General features: G+C 42.2%; 1 protein-coding gene across 5 annotated transcripts in view; it reads left to right on the forward strand.

The window, feature by feature from the left end:
• Positions 1–25,006, forward strand: part of LOC135448268 (transmembrane protein 263-like) — a 200,596-nt gene that overhangs the window by 159,255 nt on the left and 16,335 nt on the right. For 2 of the 5 annotated variants that reach the window (XM_064714072.1, XM_064714071.1), the window contains exons 3-4: positions 20,463–20,721; positions 23,067–23,882. The exons of the other annotated variants lie outside the window; for them this stretch is intronic. In XM_064714072.1, coding sequence (XP_064570142.1) covers positions 20,463–20,721; positions 23,067–23,472 — 665 coding nt within the window. In that variant the 3' untranslated portion in view covers positions 23,473–23,882. Of the gene's footprint in view, positions 1–20,462; positions 20,722–23,066; positions 23,883–25,006 lie in introns of those variants that run through there. 5 annotated transcript variants of the gene reach the window in all.

Genomic DNA, 25,006 nt, shown 5'->3' on the forward strand with positions numbered 1-25,006 from the left:
TAGTTAACTCACACCCGGCATTGTCCATGCCGTTCACAGGATCAGCTCCCTGGAGAGAGATCTTACCATAAAATGATGGGTTTCAGCATTTTCACAATGACTGCAAGAAGCTTGTGAGTGAAGGCAGATATGAGTCTGGAATCCCACTGTGTGGGTGCTGTCTCTTTGCTGGTAACTCTTCCAAACCAGATCATTCTGAAAAATGTCACTGGTATTATAACCAAATACTGTCAGGTTGTACCTAATTCCATAATTCTTGCATGTGCAGAATTTTTACTGAAATTTGTTGTCATTGGCAATATGAATTGGCTTTTCCCCAGAATATGAAAGATGTTTTTTCTGTCCCACTAGAGCTTGCAGCCCAAGCAAATCCAGTGAGAATGCCGTAAGAAAGAAGGTGCGTGAGAGAACAAAGATCCCAACTTGGCACCCTCGCTATTATTTATCCAAGTTTAGTGTGAAATAGAAGGCAAAAGCACCAAATGAATTCTGAGACCATACCAATATTAAGAGCTCCTGGCACTGGCTCTGCAGGCTGCTGAACTGCCTGACTCCTAGTGAGACTGTGCTGGACCCCTGTCACTTCAGAGCTTGGAATGAAGGTTTAGTCAGGAATTCACAAGCACCTTAAGAAATCAAAGTGCTGAAGAATGAAGGGTAGGAAAGAGATACTGGCCTTGAGGAGATGAAGTTCCAAATGGCAGCAACCCTATCTTGTGGAGACTGAGAACCGTGATATGTCACAGACAGTCCTAGGGACCTTTCAGGGAGGCCATGGAGACCTGAGCAACATTGTCTTCAGAGACACTGGGCCTGAAAGGATGTCATACACACCTAATGTGCCGGAAAAAAAAATTAGTGTCTGGGAGTCACTGGCCTTTTTCAGTGTGACATGCCTATTGGGAAGTGATGGCTGGTGACATTTTGAATGTAGGAAGTGAAATGAGAAAAACAAAGATAGCTCAATGGCAAGTTGCATCAGGAAAACAGTGCACATGTATATTAAGTGACAGTATAGGTTCCTCATATTGCTCAAATAATTGAGTCGTTACTCTGATACTTTACACAGATGACTTTTTACAGGGTTGTCCCTCCACTGGGCAAGCAGGGTTCTCAATAGAACAGATACCTGTCTGGTGTGTGTGTGATTTTTGGTCTCTGTGTGCTGCCAAAGACAAGTTGAAAAACACGAGTGCAATGGTATATGAATTTTTGTCTGATTCTGTGATAGTAGTGTTGAAACACTTAAGTGTAATGTAGTTAACCCCAAACTGCTTTGAACAGCTAAGAAAAACTTCCAGATGAGCATGGGGTGTTTTGCTTGTATTGTAGGAAAAAGGTGATGATGTGTAAAGCCTGTTGTCAAGTGAGTTGTCAGCAGTACTAATGTGATGTGTACCATATCTGGCTGCATCGTGCACTCTGTTAGAGGTCATGAGATTATCAGAAAATCATTATAGCATGAATACGTTTTATGCTTGGTGATTCGTATGACACTGTGAGATCAGAAAGAGGATTTTGTTGTCTAGGGAAGCAGCCTAATCTGTGGTAATCCAATCATGTAGTAAATCATAAGAAATCACTGCATCTAAAAAGTCTCCCCCAACAACCAAAAGCAAACTTGCCCCCAGATGCACTTAGGGTTGTTTCCTTTGCCTTCCTCCTATATGTCATTAAACTATGGCTGTAGGTTAGTGTACTTACCTGTATTAAAGAGTAATTGAGGGATAAGAAAGGCAGTATCCGATGCCTTAAGAAAAAATGCCCTAAGGAAAAAAATTCTAGATGTTTAGTGAAACTATACTTCTAAGTCATGATTTGAATGCATGAGACACCATATTGCATTGTGAATTCAAGCCCTCTGTACCAGTGCTTAGGAAGCATCTCCAGCTTATTTCTCTGAAATAATACTCAGTAGTGAAGTGTTGCTGGGTTTGTCCTCTACACCTTGATGTGGGAGGAAGCACTGGACAGAATCCAGAGCACAAAGTCAGAATGAAGTTTCAGGTAGATATTAACACGCTTTGTTGTTTTCCTCCTTTCCCCAGAAAAATGCACAAAACAGACACTTCCCAAGATCCAAGGAGGCACTGAAGTCTATGGCAGAGCTCCTTCTGAATTACTGTACCTGTTTGTTCTCTCAATTGCATAATCTCAATAATTGCCTTTGTTCTGTAATCCAGTGAAATTGATTCATCCTATTCTTAAATCTCTTTCCAGCTGGCACTCCCAAGGTGATCTGTGATACTGGGCATGCCATTCCACAGGCACAGGGAATCTGCCTGGGTCAGTCATCAGACTTGCCTCAAAGTGAGATGCTTTTGAGACTTTAAAGTTATTGTGTGTTTTCCACTCCATCGTTAGAGGGGTTTGGGGTTAATATTACCCAATGTATCTTTCTAATTTATAGCAATCTGCATTTTAGGCATTTTCTGAGCCAAATACTCCATCTCAGCCATCATGTCTGATAGTCACTGATAGACCTGTCCTCAGTGAATTTATCTGAGTGCATTTGGAGCCATTTATACTTTTGACTTCCACAGAAATCCATGGTCCAGTTCTCCAATTCAAGTGTGTGTTATTTTTAAAAACTACTTTTTTCATTTGTTTTGAAACTGCTGCTTGATCATTTTACTGGCTGCCTCCTAGTTTGGGTGGTATAAAAATAATGAATAATCATCCCCTATTCAATTTCTGTATACTCTTCATGGTTTTAAAACTTTCTGTCACATTCATCCTCAGTCATATCTTTTCCAAGCTTCAGAGATCTAAACTATTTATTTTGTTCTCATTTGGAAGCTGCTTTGTAACTCTCAACTAACAGAATTGCAACATTATTTTATCTAGTTCTATTATGTTCTTTTCAGGGTGGAAAAAAATCACAATTGTGCATGGTACTGTAGATGTGTACTCCACATTGATTTATACAGTAGCATATTTAGAACTTCTTAGTTCCTTCTTGGTTATTGTTCATTCATGAGGGCTACATCCCTGGTTTAATTTCACAGCAGAAGAATACAGAGGGATGTAATTGGAAAGCTGTGGTCTAACACAATCCAGTCAAGTCAGAAGAAGCCACGTTCTCCAGAATTGCACATCTGTAGCTCAGATCATGATTTATCGTTTTCTTTGCTACAGTCTCCATCCATCACCCTTCATTTCACATTCTAATGATCTCGTTTCTTCAGTGTCATGAATTGCTCATCTAGAAAACTTACTAATGGAAGATGTCAGAAATGTAGGTGGATTCTGCTTCTCTGTTACTTAGAAAAATTAACTCCTGGGTGCTTTGCATTTCTGAGCTATTTGTTTTCACTTTGGATCCTGCATTTTCGAGGAGTTATTGCTTAATAATACCAAGGTGCTCTAGTTATTGCTTAATAATAGCAAGTTGATCTAACACAGAAGGCTGAGTGCCTAAAATTTGTTTTATTTTTGAACTTAGTTATATGAACTTAGTGCAACCTTCATCTCTTTAGCGAAGACCACTTTCCTTCTATTTTAAGAGGTACCAATCAGGGAGTAAGGGAACAATTCTATTCCTCAGTTATTTTGTGACATGAGCCACGTTGCATGAGCACATATATTAATTTAAGAGTGATTTTGTCATTCCCATTGGCATTTGGTGCGTTTCACTGCACTTAAGCTTTGCCAGCCCTCCTACCCACAAAAGGTAATCTTTGAGTTGAATGTTCAAGGGAGCATGAGTTTTGAAGACTGAATTGAATTGCTGAGTTCAGAATGTAACTTGTTTTCATATTGGAAATTGCATCCACATCCCAAACCTTTTCTTTTATCTGTCCCTTCATTCTCCCACTCTAAACTCCACATCCTACTAAACCATTTGATAATCTCTTGTGCCACTGTTCTGAACTTAGGAAAATGTGATCTCGGGGAATATCTTCTCAAGAGATTGATGTTGGGAACCTGCTGTAGAAGTGCAGGAAGAGAAGTGGGAGAGATGTGCTTGGGGAGGGAGTGGCTGTGTCCTGAGCAGCTCAAGGACTACACAGCTGCATCTGCTTAAGAAAACTCCAGCTAACAGAAAGGTGAACTTAGCAAACAGAAAGTAAAGCTTTCCAGAAGAGTAAAAGCAAGGTGCTGTAGCTTAGACTATTATTATTATGACTGAGTCTTGTCCTGGAACTCTGGCAGGAAGTTGTGGCCCAGCTCTACTACTCTTGGAAGCCACAAGCTCCTTTTTCTCTTCAGTATTGCCCTTTTGCTGCCAGTGACTCTGAAGATGGACAGTCACAATGCAAATGATCCAGCCCTCTACAGGATATAGTTTGAAACCCACCACACTGGCACAGAGCTTGCATATAGAACAACAGGCTGTAGAAAGCATTTGCAACTACTTTAAACCAGATCAAGATTTTTGCAGCCAGCATCCTGACAAGTTGTTCTTGGAGAAATAAGAAGGAAAGCCAGATATATCAAACTGTGGGCTGAAAGTTCTTTTTTTAGGTCTGCTTGAGATTTACTGTTGTCCAGTGCAAAAGCATGATGCCTGACTGGAGATCACAACAGTGAGTCTACAGGGTGGCTTTGTCCCCAGTGGTGTAAAGTCACTTGCAGTGATGAAGGAAAAACCTCTCTGGCTGTGCAAAGAGACACCTAAACTTTTTGTCACCTTGAACACTGTGCTTATCCTAGCTCTTCTCTTCCCCTCTGAGCCTTCCTCTCTGCTAAAGTTCTTAGAGCAACATTTTTTCCAGTGTTTAGGGAACTGTTTTTTCCCAAGGACCTGTATGTCCTGTCATTTAGTGTAGCTCAGTGATACACATTAGAATATCTCCTCTGCCTTCACCTCACAAAGCCCAAATGTGAAACCCTTTTCACTTTCTTTCTTCCTTTCTTCCTTCCCCTCCCCATGCTGACAGCAATGCACAAGTGATGCATTAGCAACGCATCTGAACTCAAGTCATGGCTGTCTGAAATTTCAGCCCTTATGAGAGACAGCAGACTGTGGAAGCCACAATATTTTATTGTGCCCTAGGGTTGTTGTGAATGAATCATCAAAAGAGTATGATTCAGTTGTAGCCATAACGTTGTTTTTCCTCTGGTGCCACAGGCATGGAAATGCAGAATTGATATGCTCCGAGTGCTGGTCACAGGTGCTGCCTGATCCCTTTAATGCACAAACTGTAATGGCTCTTATTTCTAGTGAATCTAATCCCTAGTACACAACTCCTTTTCTCAGGCTAGGCTTAATTCAGGCACAAACAGTAATGTAAAGACTTCGCTCATCTGTCTGGTTCTGTCTCTTACCTCAGATACTTCACTCTCCAGTGCCTTTTCAGATCTTTCCTATCAGAGCACAACCATCTGACACAGACACCAACCAAATGTGTTCAGACAGCCCATGCTGCAGGATTTTTGCTTGTTTCAAAATGAGTGTCACCTGTGCTTCGCCAGTGTGGGCCTGGAGACCATAACTGCATAAACAAACTGCATCAGGGATGAAGAGGTGCCAGACACAGGCATTAAGACAAAGGACTAGGTGGTTCTAGAGACTTGATTTCTTGATGTAGCTCAGGTTAACGTTGTCAGATTGTCAGTCTGTATGGCAGGATTCATTCATGAGATGTTAATTCTATGTCTGGATCACAGACTAACTGCATACTTGCCTAAATTCTTACCCTGATGCCAAACCACCTTCCCTTCCTGTTCCTACTTATAAAATGTGTTGTACTTGTGAACTTATGGAATTAAACCCTTCATTTCAAACCAGATGGTAGCTGCAAAAATCCTGAGGAAACATCTATGGAGAATTTTCTTTATGTGGTTTCTGTTTCTTCCCTGCTTCCTTCTCCTTTGTGACTTCTGAAAGCAAAACAATACCTCTGTGGACATGTTTCAAAACAGTGAACAGGTATCATCTCAGTGTTCCTCCTGTGCTTTGCAGACACAGTTCTGCATTCTTGTCTTCAGACCTAAGCTTACACAATAATTGTATGAGCCTCTGCTCTGCATCTCCTGTCATGAATCAGCTTTACTGCTGTTCATTATTTCTGTGCCTGTCAGGAAGCTAGATAGAAGTCGCCTCTTCAGATCTTCTCATTCTCTCTCTCACTATTGGACATGGCAAATAAATGAAGATCTCAGAAAGTTTACAGAAGTCCAGAGGAAGAGAGATGCTGTGCAAAGTGATATATTGCATGGTTGCACTGGTTAGAGGGCTTCTTGTTTGCCTGTCTTTAGCTGATGTATTGGGAAGGATTTGCTCATGGTACCCATGGAAGCAGGTCTTCCTGGAGTGGGAACAGGTGAAATGAAGCAGGAGGTAGAGCAAAGAGAGAAAATCTTCAGAGTGACCACTGGAAAAATGCTGAAGATTTTAATGGCATCAGCAAGGCTTCAAGGTTTGTTTGTTTCTCTAGCTCTTGCTTACCAGATCTCCATCACTTCCCTGAGCTCAGAACTAGAGAATAGTGGCAACACTACGCAGACCTTGATGGCACATTTAACTGATGAGAGAGGTGGAAGGTTTGCCTGCTGTCCACTGATTTCCAAATGTCATTAGAGAGCCTTCATTTTTCTTTCACATTTCATGCACTTTCTTCTATGCTCCTTTACAAAGAAATAACCGGACAAAATCCCGTTCTTCACAGAAGTCTATCTAAAATTCTGTATGAGTGGATTCATGTTGTAGTGCATTTTCCAGAGTGCTCCCACTCCTTAATGCCCACTTTTTGTGTTTGGTCTTACATCATTCCTTTCAAGGGCATCCTGATGAAGAAATCTAATGGCTGACTTCTAAAAGATTGCTCTAAGCTTGGCAGGACCTCAGTTCATGGAGTAGAATAGTACATCAGTGTAAGACAATGTCTGGGCAGTACTTACAGGGCAAGCAATTAAACAGCAACAACAGTGACCCTTGAAATGCAATGTCCTGGCATGCAGTAAATTTTTTCATGTTAAAGGTTATGTTGCTTCTTCAGGAGCCATTTTGGGAGATTTTTCACACCACAGCCTGGATGTAATTGGTGCATGCAGATTTATTCCTCCAGCAGGTCAAATAACCAGTATGTTTCATTGCTAAGCTGAGCAGAGCTTTTATTTTCTCAAATTGTATTTCTATCAAACATTTGTTTGTCTGTTTCATGGTTCACAGAAGATTTGGACCTTTTGGTGCTTGCAGTAAGTGGATTTACCCAATGAGTCTGTTCTTTCTCCAGCTTCTCCTTTAGTGGCAGCTGTTGCCACTAGAGGAGTAGTTTGTGTGGCCACTCGTGCTTCATTCATGCAGCCATAGCTTTCTCCCCCTGCCTCCCTCACCTCCTGACGGAAATGTGAAAATACATAACAAACTGTCTTCAGTAGCTGGCTTGTAAACTCTTACTATTGCAGCAGTTTGGGGTCCAGTAGCAGTTTCTGTATTTATTGTGCTTTCCAAGAGTTGTAGGGTTCCAGTGTGAGCAGTTTGTACTGAGCCTGAACTTCATAGTCTGTGCCCTTCCATAGCTCAGTAGAGAGTACAGGACTCTGGAGAGTCAAAGAAAAAGCAGGAGAACACTAAGGAGGCAAGAGAAACTATGCAAAATTCTGAAATTACATGTCATCAGTTTTTGCACAGAAATCCTGTCTGCTTTTTGCTGCATTTGCATTACAATATGATATCTAATAATACTATGACAATAGTTCTCAAATAAAACATTATAATGGAATATGGTAATTTGTATGCAAGTTTAGAAACATTTGTAGGATTTTAATTTTCTTGTGCTATGTTTCCCTGTTTTCATTGTCATGGGGTGTCTGAATTGGACCTCTTACAGACATTCTCAGTAAATAATTTGCACTAATAATTTTGCTAGTAACCTTATTAGACATGTTCTTTCCTGAAGCTGAGGCAGTTAATGATGTACCTGATTTGACTATTCATACATACGCTGAATGCAGTACTCCTTAGCTGTAATTTAGGGAATAAGGTAAATAAATAGGGATCGAAATTATCTGCAGTGTTGCATTAACCCTACATGTGATTCAACTTCCTTTTTCCTCCAGGGAAATAAAGTCCATCTCTGGTCTGCTAAGGTCAGTCTGCTTATACTAAAATTGAAATTACATTATTTTAACTGCAATTATTTTTCATATTTAGTTGAGCTTGGCAACATTTTTTATAATTTAAGTATGTTTGAGGAAAGGGATGGGAGGTAATGACTTAACCATTTTCTCATGTAAACCTCTATTTTCTAGTAATGTTCAATGAGGAAACAGCAAGGGAGAGGCAAGGAGATATTGCAAGAAATTACTATCTGAACCCTATCCTGCCCGTGAAAGACTTCTAGTTGAAGTGCTTATGCAGAAAATAGGAGAGGCAGATGCAAGTCCATCCTTTCAGGTCAGAGGGCTTTCCATTTTTTAAGAAAGTCCCTTTCTTAACAAGTTAGAGAGTGTTTTGAGGCCAATGCCCTTAGTCATGCTTCTTGCAGTCTTGTGAAGGTACTGATGGTGAGAACCCTGACTTGGCAGGATGCTTTAATTCCACTTATTCCTCCATTGCATTTTTAATTATTTTTGCATAGAAAAATGCCAAAAGAAGTCCGATTAGAAAGAACAGAGTAACCTAAGTATATAGTACTCCACAAGCAGTTTGGAGATAAAAATTTGAATCTTTAGGGTCATTAAGCCTAAGTTTTCTTCTATCCTTGGTGAATGTGCTCACCTCTGAGCTATTACATAAAATTTAATGCCCTGCCAGTTTTGTGAATCCAGCCATTCATTTTCATAAGTTTTTTTTCCTTCTAAAAAGCACTATAAAGGGCATGTTGTTTTCTGGATAAACTCGAGTGTTTCCTGTTGAGCAAGGCAATGGTTTCTGGTTCTGTCTTCTCTGTGCTGAAGGATTTTATACTGAACTTGAGTTGAAGAAGATCTTTCTTTCAGTTAATATTTTTTTCAAAATATGTCTGTTTCAACATGCTTGGGATGGTATTATTATTTTGTTACTATTATCATTGTCATCATCATCATTGTCATCATTATTAGTACAGGGCTTGGGACCAGCTCTGGATTATTTTGAATGGGTCTGCAAAGTTTGTTAAGATAACTTAACATTTGTAAACATTTGCAAAATGCCAAATTTGCAAAATTTCAGAGAGCTCAGGATCTCTGTTAAAAAGCCATTCTGGGACCGAAGGTTGAATTTATGGAAAACCACAGGTCAAGTCTAGTCCAGCAAGGCACAAAGACACCTGCTTAATTTTAAGGAATATGCAGTGTCCTATGGACTTTTATGAGTCTCATGGTTTTAGGAAGCATTTTTCAGGACTGAGGTAGAATTCTTGGTGCAGGACAAAATCAACTCTTTAATGAGCTTAGCAGAAAACCCCACAGGCATACTCAGCATGTGCTTTTTAAACATGTATAATTGGGTCAAATGAAAACTAATTCCCACTGGAGTCCAGCCATGCCCAAGGAACCCTTCCAGGATTATTCTTTGAAATCCTTCAGGCAGAAATATTTCCATGCCAATTTATACTTCAAAACCTTTTGATTGTGGAGCTGTTCAAGAATAGGCTAACAAGAATTCTTCTTCCATGAGAATTTTTCCTGTTCTCCATATCCCTCCCTCTTGCTGTCCTCACTGGTTCTCAGCATACTGGAAAAGGTCAGAAGCAATTTGATCAAGTGTCCCAAGAAACTACTGTCTTTGAAGAGGGTGCAGGACTGTGAAATTTGAATATGAGAGGTTAATCTTTTGAGAAATTGTTGGGTTAGAAATAGAGCTTTATAATGAAAAATCACCTTTGAACCTTACATCTAAGTGTTTTAGGTTAAAGAAAAGTACGTCCTTCCATTGGGGAAAATAAAAACCTTCCTACCAAAGGTGTCTTCCCTCCATCTTGCTGCCTGGTTAATGTATTTGGGCTGGGGTATTTCCCATCCTTTGATACATACTCTACAAACACCAAATGAATTAACAGTCCCAGAGGGCTGTCAAAATGCAGAAAGTTATAAATTAAAGACAGACTTAGCCTAAATTGGTGTCTGAATTCATGAATGAATTGACACATGGCTATGCTTGTTCTCTGAAGCAAGAGCTGTTGAATCTCTTCAGCTACTGACCTTACCCTCCCTCACCAGAACTGCACAGCCTTTTCTTTAGTTGATAGTGCATAACAGTTGCTGTATTGCTGTTGAAGTGTACATTATTCTTATCTGCTGGTAAAAGTTGCAAAGCTGTCTGTTTACTTATTGATACAATCTGAGACTTTAGAGGATCCCTGGCACGTGGTAGCCTGTGCTTTCTCCTTGTTATCCCAGCAGGATTTGTCTACAGTGGAGACTGAGCATCTTCAATTTTGCTATAGCTCATTTAAAAACATGCAGGAAGTCAAGCTGCAAAGCAACTAGATAACTTTGCAAGTAGAGGGGGAGGCTTACACATGCCAGTGCTGTACATTAAATCTGTTTCTGATTTGGGTTACACATTTCACTGTCAAGTCTTCTCAGTAGTAGCAAGATTCCTCTTTATAACTGAGATATGAGGTGAGAAACCCTCCAACACTTAGAGACAGGCTTTAACTCAAAGTGCTTGGTGCATTTCATTTTGATCTTGGTTCTCTGATTTCCACAAGTTCCACTTTACTTTGAGGTTCTTGGGTTGTTGAAAGCTGACACCCAATGTGATACTTCTCATAGAAAATTAAGGCGCACTTGCCAGAGGACAGGATCAGCCCTCCCTGGTATGGGTCATTTAATGTGTCATCTCTGCTAAATGCATCTTCTCTGGGATATTTTTCATTCTTGACAGGGTGCACAGACAATCTATTGAAAACAAAGGGGAATTATTTCTTGGGTTTTGGCAGTGAGGTCTCTCTTTGGTTTAGGACTGCTGAGCAGAACAGCTAGATTTCATCTCTGGATGAACTTTAGTCTTCATGGTCCTGTAGGAATACCTGCAGGCAAGGAGTGTTTAACTTCCAGCCAGTGACAGGAGAACACAACTGATATCATATACTTTCTCTAGCTGCAGCCTTCTCGGGTAATAATACATAGTTGTCACTTTCCATGCTGGACTTGGTCAGCAGGGAACTAATAATGTCCAACAAAGGTTAGAAAAATGATGATATCTGTTTTGTTTTGAACAGAATAGTTTAGGCTTTCTGGCTTGCCTCTTTTCTTTTCTTTTCTTTTTCCTTCTTTTTTTTTTTTTTTTTTTTTTTTTTGTCTTTTTGCCCAGGAAGTTATTTTAGTGCTTCTATAAGGAAAAATAAGTGCTCAAGATGGCAGCTGCAGGGGGTGGATTGGTCACCATGCTCCAAGCAACTCAGTAGAGCCAAGTTCTGCCATAGGGGCAGGCTCCTGGTCATGCAGAGCCCATTAAAAAGGGAGAGAAGCCTGCTGGGTTTGCACAGCCAAGGGCAGGGTCTGGCCCCAAGCACATAAGTAGGCTGCTGGGGAGTGCAAGTCTTGGGATTTTCCCATCAGGCAGCAGCCCTGATGTTTGGTGAATTCAACATGAGGTAGACTGCAGTTTAGCCTAATGCACACTGATGCTTTGGGAGGGCCCAGAGCTTTAGAGTTTTGCTGCATTTAAACAAATTAATATAGTCATGGCAGCAAATGACTGTGATTTTTCCTAAAGATGAACAAACTGTGCGTCTAATAGAGACCTGCTATTTCTCAGAAACTAAAATGCTGCTTCCCTAAATGAGGCCAGGGAGGATGATCAGATGTATAAAGAAGGAATACATTGCCAGACAGTATCTGGGACTGGATAATTCACATGAAAATACTCCCTGTGTCAGAATCAAGTAGTCTCTGTGATAAGAAAATAATTTTTCCCCAGCTCAGAGGATATTGAGTACCAAGATTTTTACATCCTCTTAAAAACAGCCCTTTGTTCCTATCAGTGCTGGTGGTTTATTTTTTTTCCAGTGGACAAACATTGATTTTTCTTGCTGCAAAACCCTGCATTTCTAATGGAGCTTGAAATTAACATGATTTTTTTGTGGTTGTTGTTGTTTACCTCCTTGTTTGCGCACCAACAACTTAAATGATGTTGGCACAGCTTGAGGAACAGGTTTCTTGAATTTGAGTTGAATGTAACAGGGAAAGCACAACACATCTTTTTCTCCAGGCACTACACAAGTAACGACAGCCACCTGGTATTGAGGGGTGGTTTTGTGTATCTGTGACATGATTGAAAGGCTTGGGACAGCTTGCATTTGTTTAAGGTATCTGGGATCCAGAGGGCATTCTTTATCACACTCTGCTGGGATGAGTTCAGTGTGCTGCACGTACAACCTTGAGGTAGCAGCTGCTGCAGTACCCTGTAATTCTGCTCCAAGAACCTATTCCTATGGAGAATCTTTTCCCATGTTTTAGAGGAACCTTTTATGAGGTCTGTAAATTAATCAGAGATATCTTGATTCAGAGAAAGTGGCAATTAAGCTGAGATGAGCAGTGTTCCTAAAACTGTCTTAGGTATCAGAATTCCCAGTTCCTCCCATCCTTATACATTGGGATGCTGAATTGGGGTGGTACCTTTGTACAAAGCCTTGGTTGATACAATAATCTACTCTTGTCCAACTAAATTTTACAGTTTCAACTGGCTATAAATCGCAGCACATACCTGTTACAGTAAGTTGAAAATCTAAATATCTGACTATTTTTCTGAAACTTCATAGCTGTCCTTTGGTCACAGTACCAGTTCCCCTTAATCCCCTCATTCAGAAGAATCCTTGTAGTTAGAGATAATGGTCGTACAGTATGGCTGAATTTCTTTGCTGTAAGTATGATTAGATAATAATAGCAACAGATTTCTCCCTTCCTTTGATGTTCACATAACAGATTTTTTAAAATTATGTTTTAAAGCCTGTAACTGGAAATTATTAAAGATAAGATACTCCTGAGCTCTTGCACTTGGGACCTTTTGATAATGTGGGTTATTTGAGAGAGCTTTTTACCCCTCCACAGCAAGAAAGGCTGTGACTGAATCCCAGCTCTGCTGCCAGCAATTTGGATCCATACGGGCCTAGTCTCATTTTCTTAACCATCTATTGAATAAGATGTGATCTTAGGCAAGAGCTCATGCTTGTTTGTATTGAGAGTGGGAGATAAACACCACAGAACCATTCTATATCAAACCTAACTGGCATAGTGTCCAGAGTATTAGGTCAGCAATTTTCCATCAAATTGCTATCAGTTATTGTTGATCCAGTGTCAAGGTCATGAATTAAGAGAAAGGATTTGGGCAGTTTGGGGTCAATATCTGAGCAGCTCTTATTCAGTGAGTAAGTGCTTCTTATCAAGGTCCTTGTTAGCTACTGCAACTGGAAATACTTTTGAAATTATTCTGTTAATGTACTATTCTACTTAGGAAAATGACTGAGCAGCAGTGTGACACTCTACATTTTGTGTTTGTTTTCACTCACTGACTTACAAAATCTGTTCACTTTCCATCTCCAGCAATGATTTTTCTTCCTGCCAGAGGCACAGACTTCACCTGGGATCTGGAAAAATCAATCTGTGGCATTGTTGTCACAGTGGAGCAGCCATAAGGCAGGACTCAAGGCACATGTCCTGGAAGTGCAGAGCATCCTCATTGGTGCTGCACTGCAGGTTCCCAATCTCCTCCTCCTCTCTCAGCTCTGCAAGACCAGGAGTTGAAAATTTATGCATGTTGGTCAAGACAGTAGGTTTAAAGTTTAGGAGGGGCAGGGAGCAGAGATGGTGGATAAGATCACCATTTCTCAGCACTGCCTTTTCTTGCTCATTCCCTTTGGTTTTCTTGGTGCAAAGCCCCCAGAGGTGAGGCTGTATTTCACAGTAGAATCACTATCATGTGGGAGAAAGCCAAGAAATTTGTGGTCTAAGACAGTTTGGAGGAACTAATTTGGGGGTAAGTCAGCAGTCTTGTGTCAGTGAGATAAAGATGTTAATGAACCAGCACCTTTGTTCGATCAAGTTTATTGCAAGCCAGGATTAGAAAGTTTTTTTCTAAGGACTTCTGCATCTCTTGGCTGCGATGCCGTGGGGCTTGACTCAGCAGCATTCAATGGCTTTCCCTGCACTGTGTTTTACTCCTATTCATTTCTGCTCTTAAGATTGAAATGTCGTATTAGATTAAGAGTTCTACACATGTCAACACCATGAAAGGCTTCCCTTTCACTTTAGCAGGAGAGGGGACTGAGGTACTGTGCTGCTGAAGGCGTCTGATGGAGTTTGGCTAATAAGATCTGATTTCATGAGGTTTGCATCCTATTAAGGCAAGAAGGGATCAGGCCTGTGAGCGTGATAGAAAAGTGCAAACACAATAAAACTGCTCTTATGAATATTAATAGGCCTTGAAACAATACAAGGCAAAATGGTGATGAGGTGGGGGTTGAGCAACTGCTATCTGTTGTAGCACAACAGCCTCCCTTTCACCTTGCTTCTGCTTGCAGCTCATCGCTCACAAACCCTGACAGATTTGGGGATGGGGCTGGGGAATTTGATAGCTTCCCTGAACCCATTTCAGCTCTGCAGCTTGCAGTCTCTGTGTAGGTATGAGTGCAACTAAAGTAGCTGATCCCTGTGCACCAGTTGTCAATCTTCCCTAGCAGCCCTAACCAAGCCAAGGTCTACCCTTCAGCTATCCAAAGCATTGTTTTTAAAAGTAGCTTGGCTTATTCTTTCTAATCCCCTTCATGGGCAAGATACCATCCATATCAACGATCTCTCTGCATCTCTAACCTCAGTATCAAACATTGATGGGTAAAGCTCCTATATTTCCCTGCATTTCTTGGACTGGCTCACAGCCACGGCTCTGTCTCCCTCTGCATGGATTGCTTCCTCAGCTGTAGCTCAGGAGATTGCTGGTTATGTTTTTGAATGATCTGTCCAGTGATGCACCAGCTTTGATGCTTTTCTGCAGTATTTTCACAGAGGAATCAATTAATGCCTGCTTGGTATCATCCATTGTAGCTCACTTTTCCTGCCTGCCTAGCAAAGAAGCGCACTTCTTTGTGCAGCTTTAGCTTTTGAAATGAAATGCAGATAGGACCCATCCCAGAATCCCACAGCAGACCTTCCCTAGCCCCATTTTATGGACTGAGACACAGAAGCAAAGGAAATTAGGGTCAACAGACAGTTAAGACTAAATCTTTTGCTTCGAGTGTGCTCCCATGAGCAACCCTTCAGCAGCCTCCTGCGCAGCCACCAGTGCCACTCCCATTTCTTCATGCAGCAATTGGGAGCTGCCAGACCTGTGGGCTACAAAAATTCAGGGCATGTACTGGCCTTCCAATTTGTTCACATTTTATTTCTTACAATGTTCATCTCTCTGCAGAAGTGTCTGAAATCCCCAAGACATTGATTATATTTCTTTAAACACATTTCTTTATCAATTGAATTATTTAGTAAAGAGGTATGTTCATATTTTATTGATATAATTTGTGGTGTAATCTCACTCCTTTTCCCTTAGCACTTGTTTAAAGAAAACAGTATTTCATCCTCTGTTGCTTTGGTTTGTTTGTCTTTCATTCATCCCTGAATCTCTAAACATTTTAATTCTTCTTTTGGGGGAGAAAGCTGACTTGTGGGGGTTAAGTGACTTGCTGCCATTTGTAGAAGCAAGCAGCAGTCAATGAGAAACCAGCCTGCTACTCTGGCACTGGCCACGCTGAAGTGGCATTAGGCACTAGATGGGCCAATAGTGCTGTCCTTCCATTTATTAGTAAACTGACTGTGGGGGAGCTTTTTTAAGAAGGCCCCACTAAGAGTGATGCTTTCAATTGCTTGTTAATAGCTTCACAGCTTGCATTGACTTTCTTGCTTAACTGCTTTCTTTCTTCATCTTTGCTGGTCCCTTAAGTTGCTTCCTGCCTCAGTTTCCCATCTGTTAACTGGGGCCAGCTGCATCAGCTTGCTTCAGTGCAAAGGTGGATGCATCAGAGCCATAAAGGATTCTGACACTGTGAGGACTGTAGAAGCTGGGACACCAAGATAGCCCTCTTCAGGAATCTGGCTCTGTATTAACAGAAAATTTCCCTAGGAAAATGGGGCCTGGGCAGGTTTGACTGAAGCACCTAAAGCTTGTTCAAGAAGTCAGTAATGGTAGCTTCATTAAAGTGCCCTCTGCTCTTTGGTGGTAGGGAATTGAGAAGCCACGTCCTGTGCCTGTGCCATCATCTCTGGCCCCTGGTGGTGAGAGAGATGTTTTATGCTTGGCCTGTTCAGGGAAGGGCTGCTTGTTTGTGTTGTATTTGTGGCATAATTACTAATGGTACATTTTTATTAGCCAAGCTGTCTGCATTAAAATGATAGATTTTTTTGTATTATTAAGAACATCCAAGGGAGTCTCCACAGCAGCAGGAGAAAGATGATAATTTTTCGTTTAGCTTAAGAGCAGATGGTTACAGAAACATTCTGTGTAAATAAATTAAAGAGAAGCCACCCTCGCTAATAGTTAACTAAACAGGTTTGGAAACAGCCGTCTCAGGACCAGGCTTTTCTGTTCTCTTCCTTTCTCACAAGAGCTTCATCTGCTCTTCAGCTTACAGGCCCATATGGATAGGGTATTAATTAAACCAATTTGCTTTTGGGCCAAAGTCATCTAAAACAACTTGAGTCCTGCTAGAGCAAGACTATCACTCTCATGCAGCTTTCTTGAGCACTAGAGAATACTTAGCCAGCCTAAGCATCTGGGTTGTAATCAGTGTTGTTGATAAGCATTTCCACATGCCTTTTGTTATGGTAGCAAGGTTGTGAGTGATCTGAGAGTATTACTACCATTGCTGTATTTTAGTGTTGCATCCTGCAGTCTCTGATGAGTGCTGTAGTCACAATGCCATGCTGCCCTCAAGAATTTCAACTCAACAAAACAAGCAGAAGTGAAGAAATGAGAGGGAATTAGGGAAGGAAGGTAATTTTGTAGCACAAGGACTGCAAATGCCTCAAATATGGTTACTGCAGAAGAAAGCAGCTTCTCTTCTCATCATCCAAAAGCAAACAACAGATACTGTAAGGAGAAAATTGTGAAAGGCCTAGAGCTCAATAGGTTCAAAAATTGAAAAGCAGCAAGAGCTTAGAGGACCAAGAAAGCTATGCTTGATCTTCTTTGAGTGGTTCTCTCTACCCATGGAGTTGGAATAGAAAGGTTGGCTGGTACTCAGAAAACTGTACTCAGAAAACTCAGTACACTGTCGGGAGAGGACAGTTCCCTCTTCTGTCTTTGCAACCAGACTGATGCAAAAACATCACCTGGGCTTCTTCCCAAAGTCTCCAGTCACACAGCCAGGATTCAATATGTTTGTCAGAGGTTTTGGAGTCCTGGTGAGTAGCAAAATGCAGCTTGTGCCCATAGCAGGAGGAGATCACATGCTGATGTCTCAGTTGGTGGAGGCTGGAGCTGGAGGAAAACCAATCCTCTTCCTAGTCTGGAGCAGGTACTTGCCTGGGATGACTGGCACCATTTCTAGATTCCAGCAGAGATTTTTCGTTGGATATGGACATATGAAAAAGCCTGATACAAAGCAATTAGAATATTGCCATTACTGAGAGTAATGCTTGGATATTGTACAGCAAAAACTGATGACTACTGGCAAATTAATAGAAATGTAACATTTGTTAACAGTACTAGGAAAAAAACCAAACTGTAACCTAACTACTGGCAACAAGAAGTGTTATATAAACTGAAAGCTCATTACGGGGTTGAGAGAAGAGAGGGGTTAGAGGTTAGAGTACCTTAGTTAATGAAAGAACTTCCTATACCCTATTAGTATACTGAAAAGCAAAAGCAATTGTAGATTGTATAAGGCAAGCTGTCCCTTGAGGGAGAAGGCAGTATCATGGCTTTGTCAGTTCTCTCAACACTACCAAACACCTCATGCAAGGAAATCAACATTAGACTGCCATGTAGAGAGAGGGAAAGGCTCTAGGGGGACAGTGCAGAATCCATTGTATACATGAGAACTAGAAGTGTTTGGCTTGTTTAATCCAGCAAAACAGAGGCTGAGAGGAGATATGAATGCTCTCTTTAAACACATAAGAGGGGCAAACACCAGGGAGGGAGAACTGCAATTTAAACTGAAAGACAGCATTGCCACAAGAGGAAATGGGTATAAATGGCCCATGAATAAATTTAGGCTGAAAATTAAGTTTCTAAGCAAAAAAACAGTGTGATATTTAGATATCAAAGTACAAATACTAGGGTAAACAACCTAACTGTTTCTAAAATAGGATATGGTTACTTTTATAATAACAAAAAAATGTGCTTAGCTGTGGCCCCTTCACTACCATATCTGATACTGGCAGACTGAAAATTATTATCCTGTGTTTTTTATATTTGTATACGGGAAGATCAGCCTGAAAAAAGCACTCTCCATATTTTGTATTTCCAGACTCAGAGACATCATATGTATAGCTTGTGTGCTTCACTATAAGTTCTACTGTTTAATTTGTCATAATTAAAAAGAAGTTCTAAACAAATGAGGGTCTGCCCTCAAAATTATGAATTTAAAGTAAAACTTGTACTTACCTAATTAGCTATGATAGGGTCCTGATTTATGAGAGTAGGCTCTTTTTTTCAAGGCCTAGGACTGCTTCTAACTTGGGAAATGCTTAGATGCAGGTGTTAACAGCTATAATGTCAAGACTCAAATTGTCATTTGTGCACAGTGAAAATTTCCCAGCCAACCTTAACTGCTGCTGATCTTTCACCACCCAAAGCCAGTGACAAGCCTGTTCTCAAGCAACATATATCCTCACTGCATCAGTGACTTTGAAAATTGAGAAGTGATCTGTGTGTGGTCTACCTTTCTCTTGTTTGATAGACTGATTTTTTTCCTTCCTTACTGTAGCATTTAAACCAAAGTCTGTGTGTCTCAAAGCAGCAAGCTGCTTTTAAAGAAGTAGTTTGCAGTGAAGAAAATGCCTTTATTCACTAGAAGTAACCACACAGTGAACTGCATTGACCAGAATAAAATATGTAAGGTTTTGATATATGATATACACTTCAGTGCATGACAGAAGTATGGATTGAGGGGGATGTTTATGCCAACAAAAGATTTTTGTCTAGACAAACAACATTCATATACTACAGATTTAAGATTTTAAAAGCTACAGGCAGGTAGCATCCTATATTTTTTCTCTAAACCTCCTTGTTAACAATTTCTTATCCAAGCGGTGTAAGGTAGAAATGAAGGCAGAAGGTTTTAAGGAGGTAGAATGGAGTAAAATTTCAAAACCTTTCCAACATTCCTATTCATTCGCTTTCTAGCATATAGGGTAGTTGAGGGTTAAATGTCTGAGCTGTGGATCTGCAGCCTTTTGCTGGCTGGATTTGCAAAACTGAAGGATTTTTACTTTGATTAACAGGATAATTAATGCTCTATTGTAAGCATAAGCCTCACTGAGCTTTCTAAGTATTAATTTCTTACCTTGACCTCAGAGACTCGACACAATCCTTAATGCTGTACAGACCAGACCTAGGGTGTCTATTTAAAGACCTCCAGTGCCTTTAGCCAGTGTCTCTTTTCTAACCTTTATTAAGCTACCCTTTGGCAATGGTGCAATTTCATAGCTCCTAGGTGGTTTTTTTCCAGGTTTCTGTCAATCAGCTTAAAAAATTCTCACTGAGATCATTAATGCAGTGAAGTCATGTGAGCCATGAGAGTCAGGGTCAGGAAGCTGTGAGCCTCTCTGTCACCAGGGGACAGAGGAGAGGAGGCTGGTAGCATTATAATGGGGCAGCTTGGAGGCCGCTCCCCTGTGCTGACCCAACACCAGTCCCCATTTCTTTGTCCTCCCATTCCCTCTGCTCCTCCTTTCACAGTGGAAATCAATTCCACAAGTGAGTCTAACTTGCAATAAAGTCTTTGTACTTAAGTTGCTGACTCCAGAGAAAAGCTGGATATTGTCATCAGTCATTTTGCCTATACAATATCTCTCAGTAGGCAAATTTTCTGCTGGCAGCATCCACTGTCACTCTTGAATCTTTTTGCAAAGTGCCCATTAGGTAGCTCCAACCTATACACTAAACTTGAGAGAATTCAGAGTTACACATCAGGAATCTGTGCTGTTCTGAATATCCTGAGTGAGTAACTCTTCGTAAGTAACAAACTGATGAACCGTGGTCCTGAACAGAAAAGGTTGGGTGTGGGACCTCTGGTCTGTTAGCTAAGAAGGCTCAGACATGATCTGGGAGATCTCCCAGAAATTAAACAGGTGGCACAGCACAGCTCGTTTAATGTAAATCAATCAACTTTAAATCAACACTGATTCTGCATTTGCAGGTCTTACATTATAATTAAACGTGAACTTGAGATGCCTGAAAGTTTGCAACCCCTGTTGTGATGCTAAAGTAGTGGGCCCCTTCCAAACCTGGGATACATGACATTTCACCCAGGTGGTTACTGCCCTGCTGACCACTCCTGAAAACTTGTGTTTTCTGAGACCAGGAACAGCCCTTCTAGACAGATTTTAGTTTTTCCAGACCTAACAACTGCCTTTTCATTTCCCACTGTTTACAGATGGAAACTTCGGTGTTCCAGAATCTATCATCTTAGTGAAAGCTAATTCCCAGACAAGCTTCAGTTTTCCATGGACAGCCTGGACAGGTTGTGGGGCAGAGGAGGCAGGTGAAGGTACAAGTGAGTGGACTGCAGTGCTGTGTCTGTGCTGCAGTTCAGTGGTTTTCCTGGCATTCAAGACCAGCTGGACTGAGTACCTAGAAACGCTCCTCCAAACATGCCAGCTCTGTCTTGGTGCACTGCCTCCTGGGAAGCTCTGGTATGTAGAATGCAACCATCCTCTGGGCTTGCCATAAGAATAAATTTGTAAGCAGACTGGTTTTGGCTCTTGCTGTAACAGTCTCTGAAAAGAGCCATTCTTTCTGTCTCTCCTCCACCTCCCTCTCAGAGACATGACCAATGTTTTCCACAAATGGAGAAATTTACAGTTCTCCACATATAGTAGCTCCTGCCAGAAATTTTGTTTTAGTTGCCACAGCAACAACTTAATGGATTTTTAAAGCCCCTGCCACTGGCCCTGCCTCTGCCCTGTTTGTTCTTCCTGTGCATTCCCCCAGCAGCGTGTGAAGCTGCAGAGGCAGTGACTGAGAGCTCTAATAACCCAGTAATGGATCCAATTATGGCTGTTGGTGCTTCTGTTGAGAATACATGAATAAGTAAATCCATGCATAAGGATGAAAGAGTGTGTTTTTAAAGCTGCCTGAGCAGTCTCAAGGAGTGGTGGCCAGATTGCTTTTGCCAGGCCCTGGTGGAGGATGGCAGCTGAGGACTCTGCAGCCACTCAGCTCCCCTCGGGACCATGCCAGCCCACAGGCTCCCTGGCTGATGGCTCTTGTCTTACAGACATGGCCTCACACCAAAGCATTTGGTTGTGCTTCTTCCAGTTGCGCTTCAGATGTCTCTGTGGGGACGCTGAGTGCTGCTGTGTCTACTGACAGAGCCTCTCCTTTGATAGCAGCCCAAACACTATAAATAGCACTCCATTTTCATTAGTAAGTGTCACTGTGTTCACATGGGTATGCAGGTTGTGGCTGGGAATGGATTGGAAAGGACAGAAAAGGTACTAGCAGACTTTTGCAAGAAAAGTTGCATGGTTTGAGTGCTGCTCTGTAAGTTCAGGGTGATCCTTGCATCCTCTCCACACCACCAGAAAATCTGTTTCTTCCTGTATCACTGTGTTTCCTTCACCATCTACTGATAGAAGAGGCATCCATCTTTACCTGGCTGGCACACATGGTGACACACATGTGTGGCCTTCTATCATCCAGCAGTTGATCAGACAGGGGAAAGTGCCCTCTTCTGTTCCCAATCTTCCTTGTTGCCTTTTCTGAGCTTATGCATGGAGTTGCAGGAGAATAAATGTCTTTTGGATGGTATCTGGCAGATTTTGAAAAGAAGGAGTCTAGAGTATCATCTGTCCCAGAAGAGAGCTGAAGGGACAGATATCTGAGCAGGAGAGGTCGGCTGCAGAAGACCTGTCCACACCTTTCTTTTCCCATTCCTTGCATATCTGTGGTGGCAGGAGGACATGGTCGTACTCCAAGATTCAGGCAGTGAGCTCATCACACCCAAAGTCATTTGTAGGCACCAAGTCCTACTATTATGTATATACAGACATAAATCCTTATGCTTGTTCTAGCTGCTCTTCCTATGTCATTGTCCATTTGTCCCAGACCCCAGGGTTGCACAGCTGCACTGCCTGGGTTTATTTTTCTGGTATTCTCAGAGTGTCTCTGTGTGGATTGGGTCAAACCAACTACCAAGGCCATAGAGGTAATTCCCCAAAGTCAGGCTTCTGTACTTTATGGGTAGAAGTTGGTGAATCTCTTGAGAAAATTATGTCCTGTAAGACACCTAGTGGCCCCTGTAAGCACAAGGGTGATGGTGTCCCATTAGTGTTCAGAAAGATGTGTGAAAGGGATCCAGCATCAGCATTTTCTGGATTGAAACCGCAGTTTTCTGAGGAGTTGTTGGAGGGCTGCTTTACAGATGAACCAGTGAGGAGTAGGCTGGGAACGGCTAACAATACATCTGTCATTGGGTGTAGATCTCCCTTGGAAACCTGAGATTCCTTTCTATGCATGCTTGTTCTTTATGGCCTTTCTTCCTAAAGTGAGGTCTTGCTTTCCTGCCCTTCAGGGACTTGCAGAATTTACCAGCCCTTGTTAACTGTTGGAACTCTGAAATATTAGGGTAGGAATCACAGTTTGGAAGAGGTCCCTTGTAGTGGTTTGACCCTGCTGGATGCCAGGTGCCCACCAAAGCCACTCTTTCACTCCCCTTCTCAACAGGACAGGAGAGATAAAATATAATGAAAACTCACAAGTTGAGATAAGGATGGGGAAAGATCACTCACTGATTGCCATCACAAGCAAAAGAGACTCAACATGATGAGATTATTTAATTTATTACAAAGCAAAATCAAAGTAGGAAAATGAGAAGTAAAACAAATCTTTAAAGCCCTCTTCCCTCCACCCCTCCCTCTTTCCCATGCTTAATTTAATTCCCAATTCTCTACCTTCTCCCCCTCAGAGATGCAGGGAGACAGGAATGGGAATTATGGTCAGTTCATCATGTGGTTCCTTGCTGCTGTTTCCTCCTTAGGGGAAAGATGCTTCTCCTGCTCCAATGTGAGGTCTCACCCACAGGAGAGACTTCTTCAACCCGAGTCCTTCCCACAAACCACAGTTCTTCACAAACTGCTCCAGCGTGGGTTCCTTTCCATGAGTTGCAGTCCTTCAAGAACAGTGTCCAGCCTGGATCTGCCGCAGGGCCACAGGTCCAACCAGCAAACCTGCTCCAGCCTGGGCTCCCCACTCCTTGGGTGCTCCAGTTCTGCCAGGAGCCCGTCTCAGCCTGGGCTTCCAGCAGGGCACAGCCTCCTTTGGGCATCCACCTGCTCCAGCCTGGGATCCTCTGGGCTGCAGGAGGATCTCTGCACCCACTCCATGGGCTGCAGGGACACAGCTGCCCCGCCAAGGTCTGCACCACGGGCAGCAGGGGAATGTGAGCTTCGGTTCCTGGAGCACCTCCTGCCCCTCCTGCACTGACCCTGGTGTCTGTGCAGTTCTTTCTCTCACATATTCTCAATTCTCTGGCCACAAGTACTTCTGAACAATAATTTTTTTTTCCCTTCTTAAGTGTGTTATCATGGAGGCATTACCACCATTGCTGGTGGGCTTAGCCTTGTCCAGTGGTGGATCCATCTCATACTGGGCTGGCATTGGCTCTGTCAGACATGAGGGATACTTCTGGAAGCCTCTTACAGGAGCCAGCCCTGTAGCACCCCAGCTACCAAAAGCTTGCCGTGCAAATCTAGTACATTTCTGAAAGCAGTTTCTGGTCAATGAGCTCGTTTCACTTCCGATCTGCCTACATGATCCAGATCCTAAGAAAGTTAAAAGTACTCTGCAAAATGAGATATTCTTTGATATTTGTCTCCCAGACATCGGGTGGATGAGAAGAGAGTTAAAGGGTGGCTCATCTCCTCCTTGCTTAGCTGATACCTCCAGGTAAAAGGAGTGATTCTTTTCTCCCCTCTCCTAACCTCACCTAGCTGTGTCACTGGAGAGTTCATTTCTGTTATGCATCATTAATCTGAGTTTCTAATAGCAGTAAAAGACTCTGAACTTGGTTGACAGAGAAGTTAACAACCAGTTTGCCTGAGCCCTAACACTTGATCACTTAGCCTTGGTTATTAACTGCAGGCAAGGACCAGTTTCTGGGAGATAATTGGGGTCATAAACAATAGCAGTGTAATGGAGAGCATGCCCTAGGAGAGGGACTAAACATATTCAGCTGCAAGAAACTTACTGCCTTTGGATGGCATCCAGGTACTGCCATCAGCCAGCTCGGGAATGGGCAGCCAAGTTGTTGCTGTAGGGGAGGAGAGGCCTTTAGTGCTTGGCAGAATGCAGCTATGCGTGCACAGGATGGCCCCAAGCTGGAGAGATGCTTGAACGCAGCCTCAGGAGGCTTGATAAAAACTTTTTAAACATCAGTCTGGAAGTTGGGGGTTGGAGGCCAAGTGTCTTTTAGTCCATTTCAGAAACAGGACTCAGCATTTAGGAGTCACAAGTTTTGCAGCCTCGGCTAGTTTAGTGATGGCAATTTGGATTTTCCAAGTTGAAGGTCCCTCTTGGCCTGCTCTTGGGTGCCTTTTACCTCATGGGGAGAATGTGGAGACCTCTCTTGCAACTTGGGCGGCAGAACAGTGGCACCTCATCCGTGCTAACACCATCCAGAATGAGGTGGAATGTTTGATTCGGGCCCAGGGAGCTCTCTGCCTCTTCCAGATGTGCCAGAGCTCCTGTGAGATGTGTCACCCAGTGGCCACTCTGTGGGCCAGTGCCCTTCCCAGCCCTCTCCTCAGAGACCACTTGCAGAAGGGCTTCACTGCAGCACCTGGTGCCAGGGCCTCAGTCTGTGACTCCTGCTCAATAAATTGAAGAGCAGTGGCATTTTCCTCTTGTGCTGGAGTCTCTGTCAGTGTCTCCTGGTCAGCAGCTTGAGGAGTGGCTGCATTTTCCTCTTGTGCCAGAGTC

Source organism: Zonotrichia leucophrys, chromosome 5 (assembly GCF_028769735.1).
Source record: "Zonotrichia leucophrys gambelii isolate GWCS_2022_RI chromosome 5, RI_Zleu_2.0, whole genome shotgun sequence".
NCBI classification, from domain to species: domain Eukaryota; kingdom Metazoa; phylum Chordata; class Aves; order Passeriformes; family Passerellidae; genus Zonotrichia; species Zonotrichia leucophrys.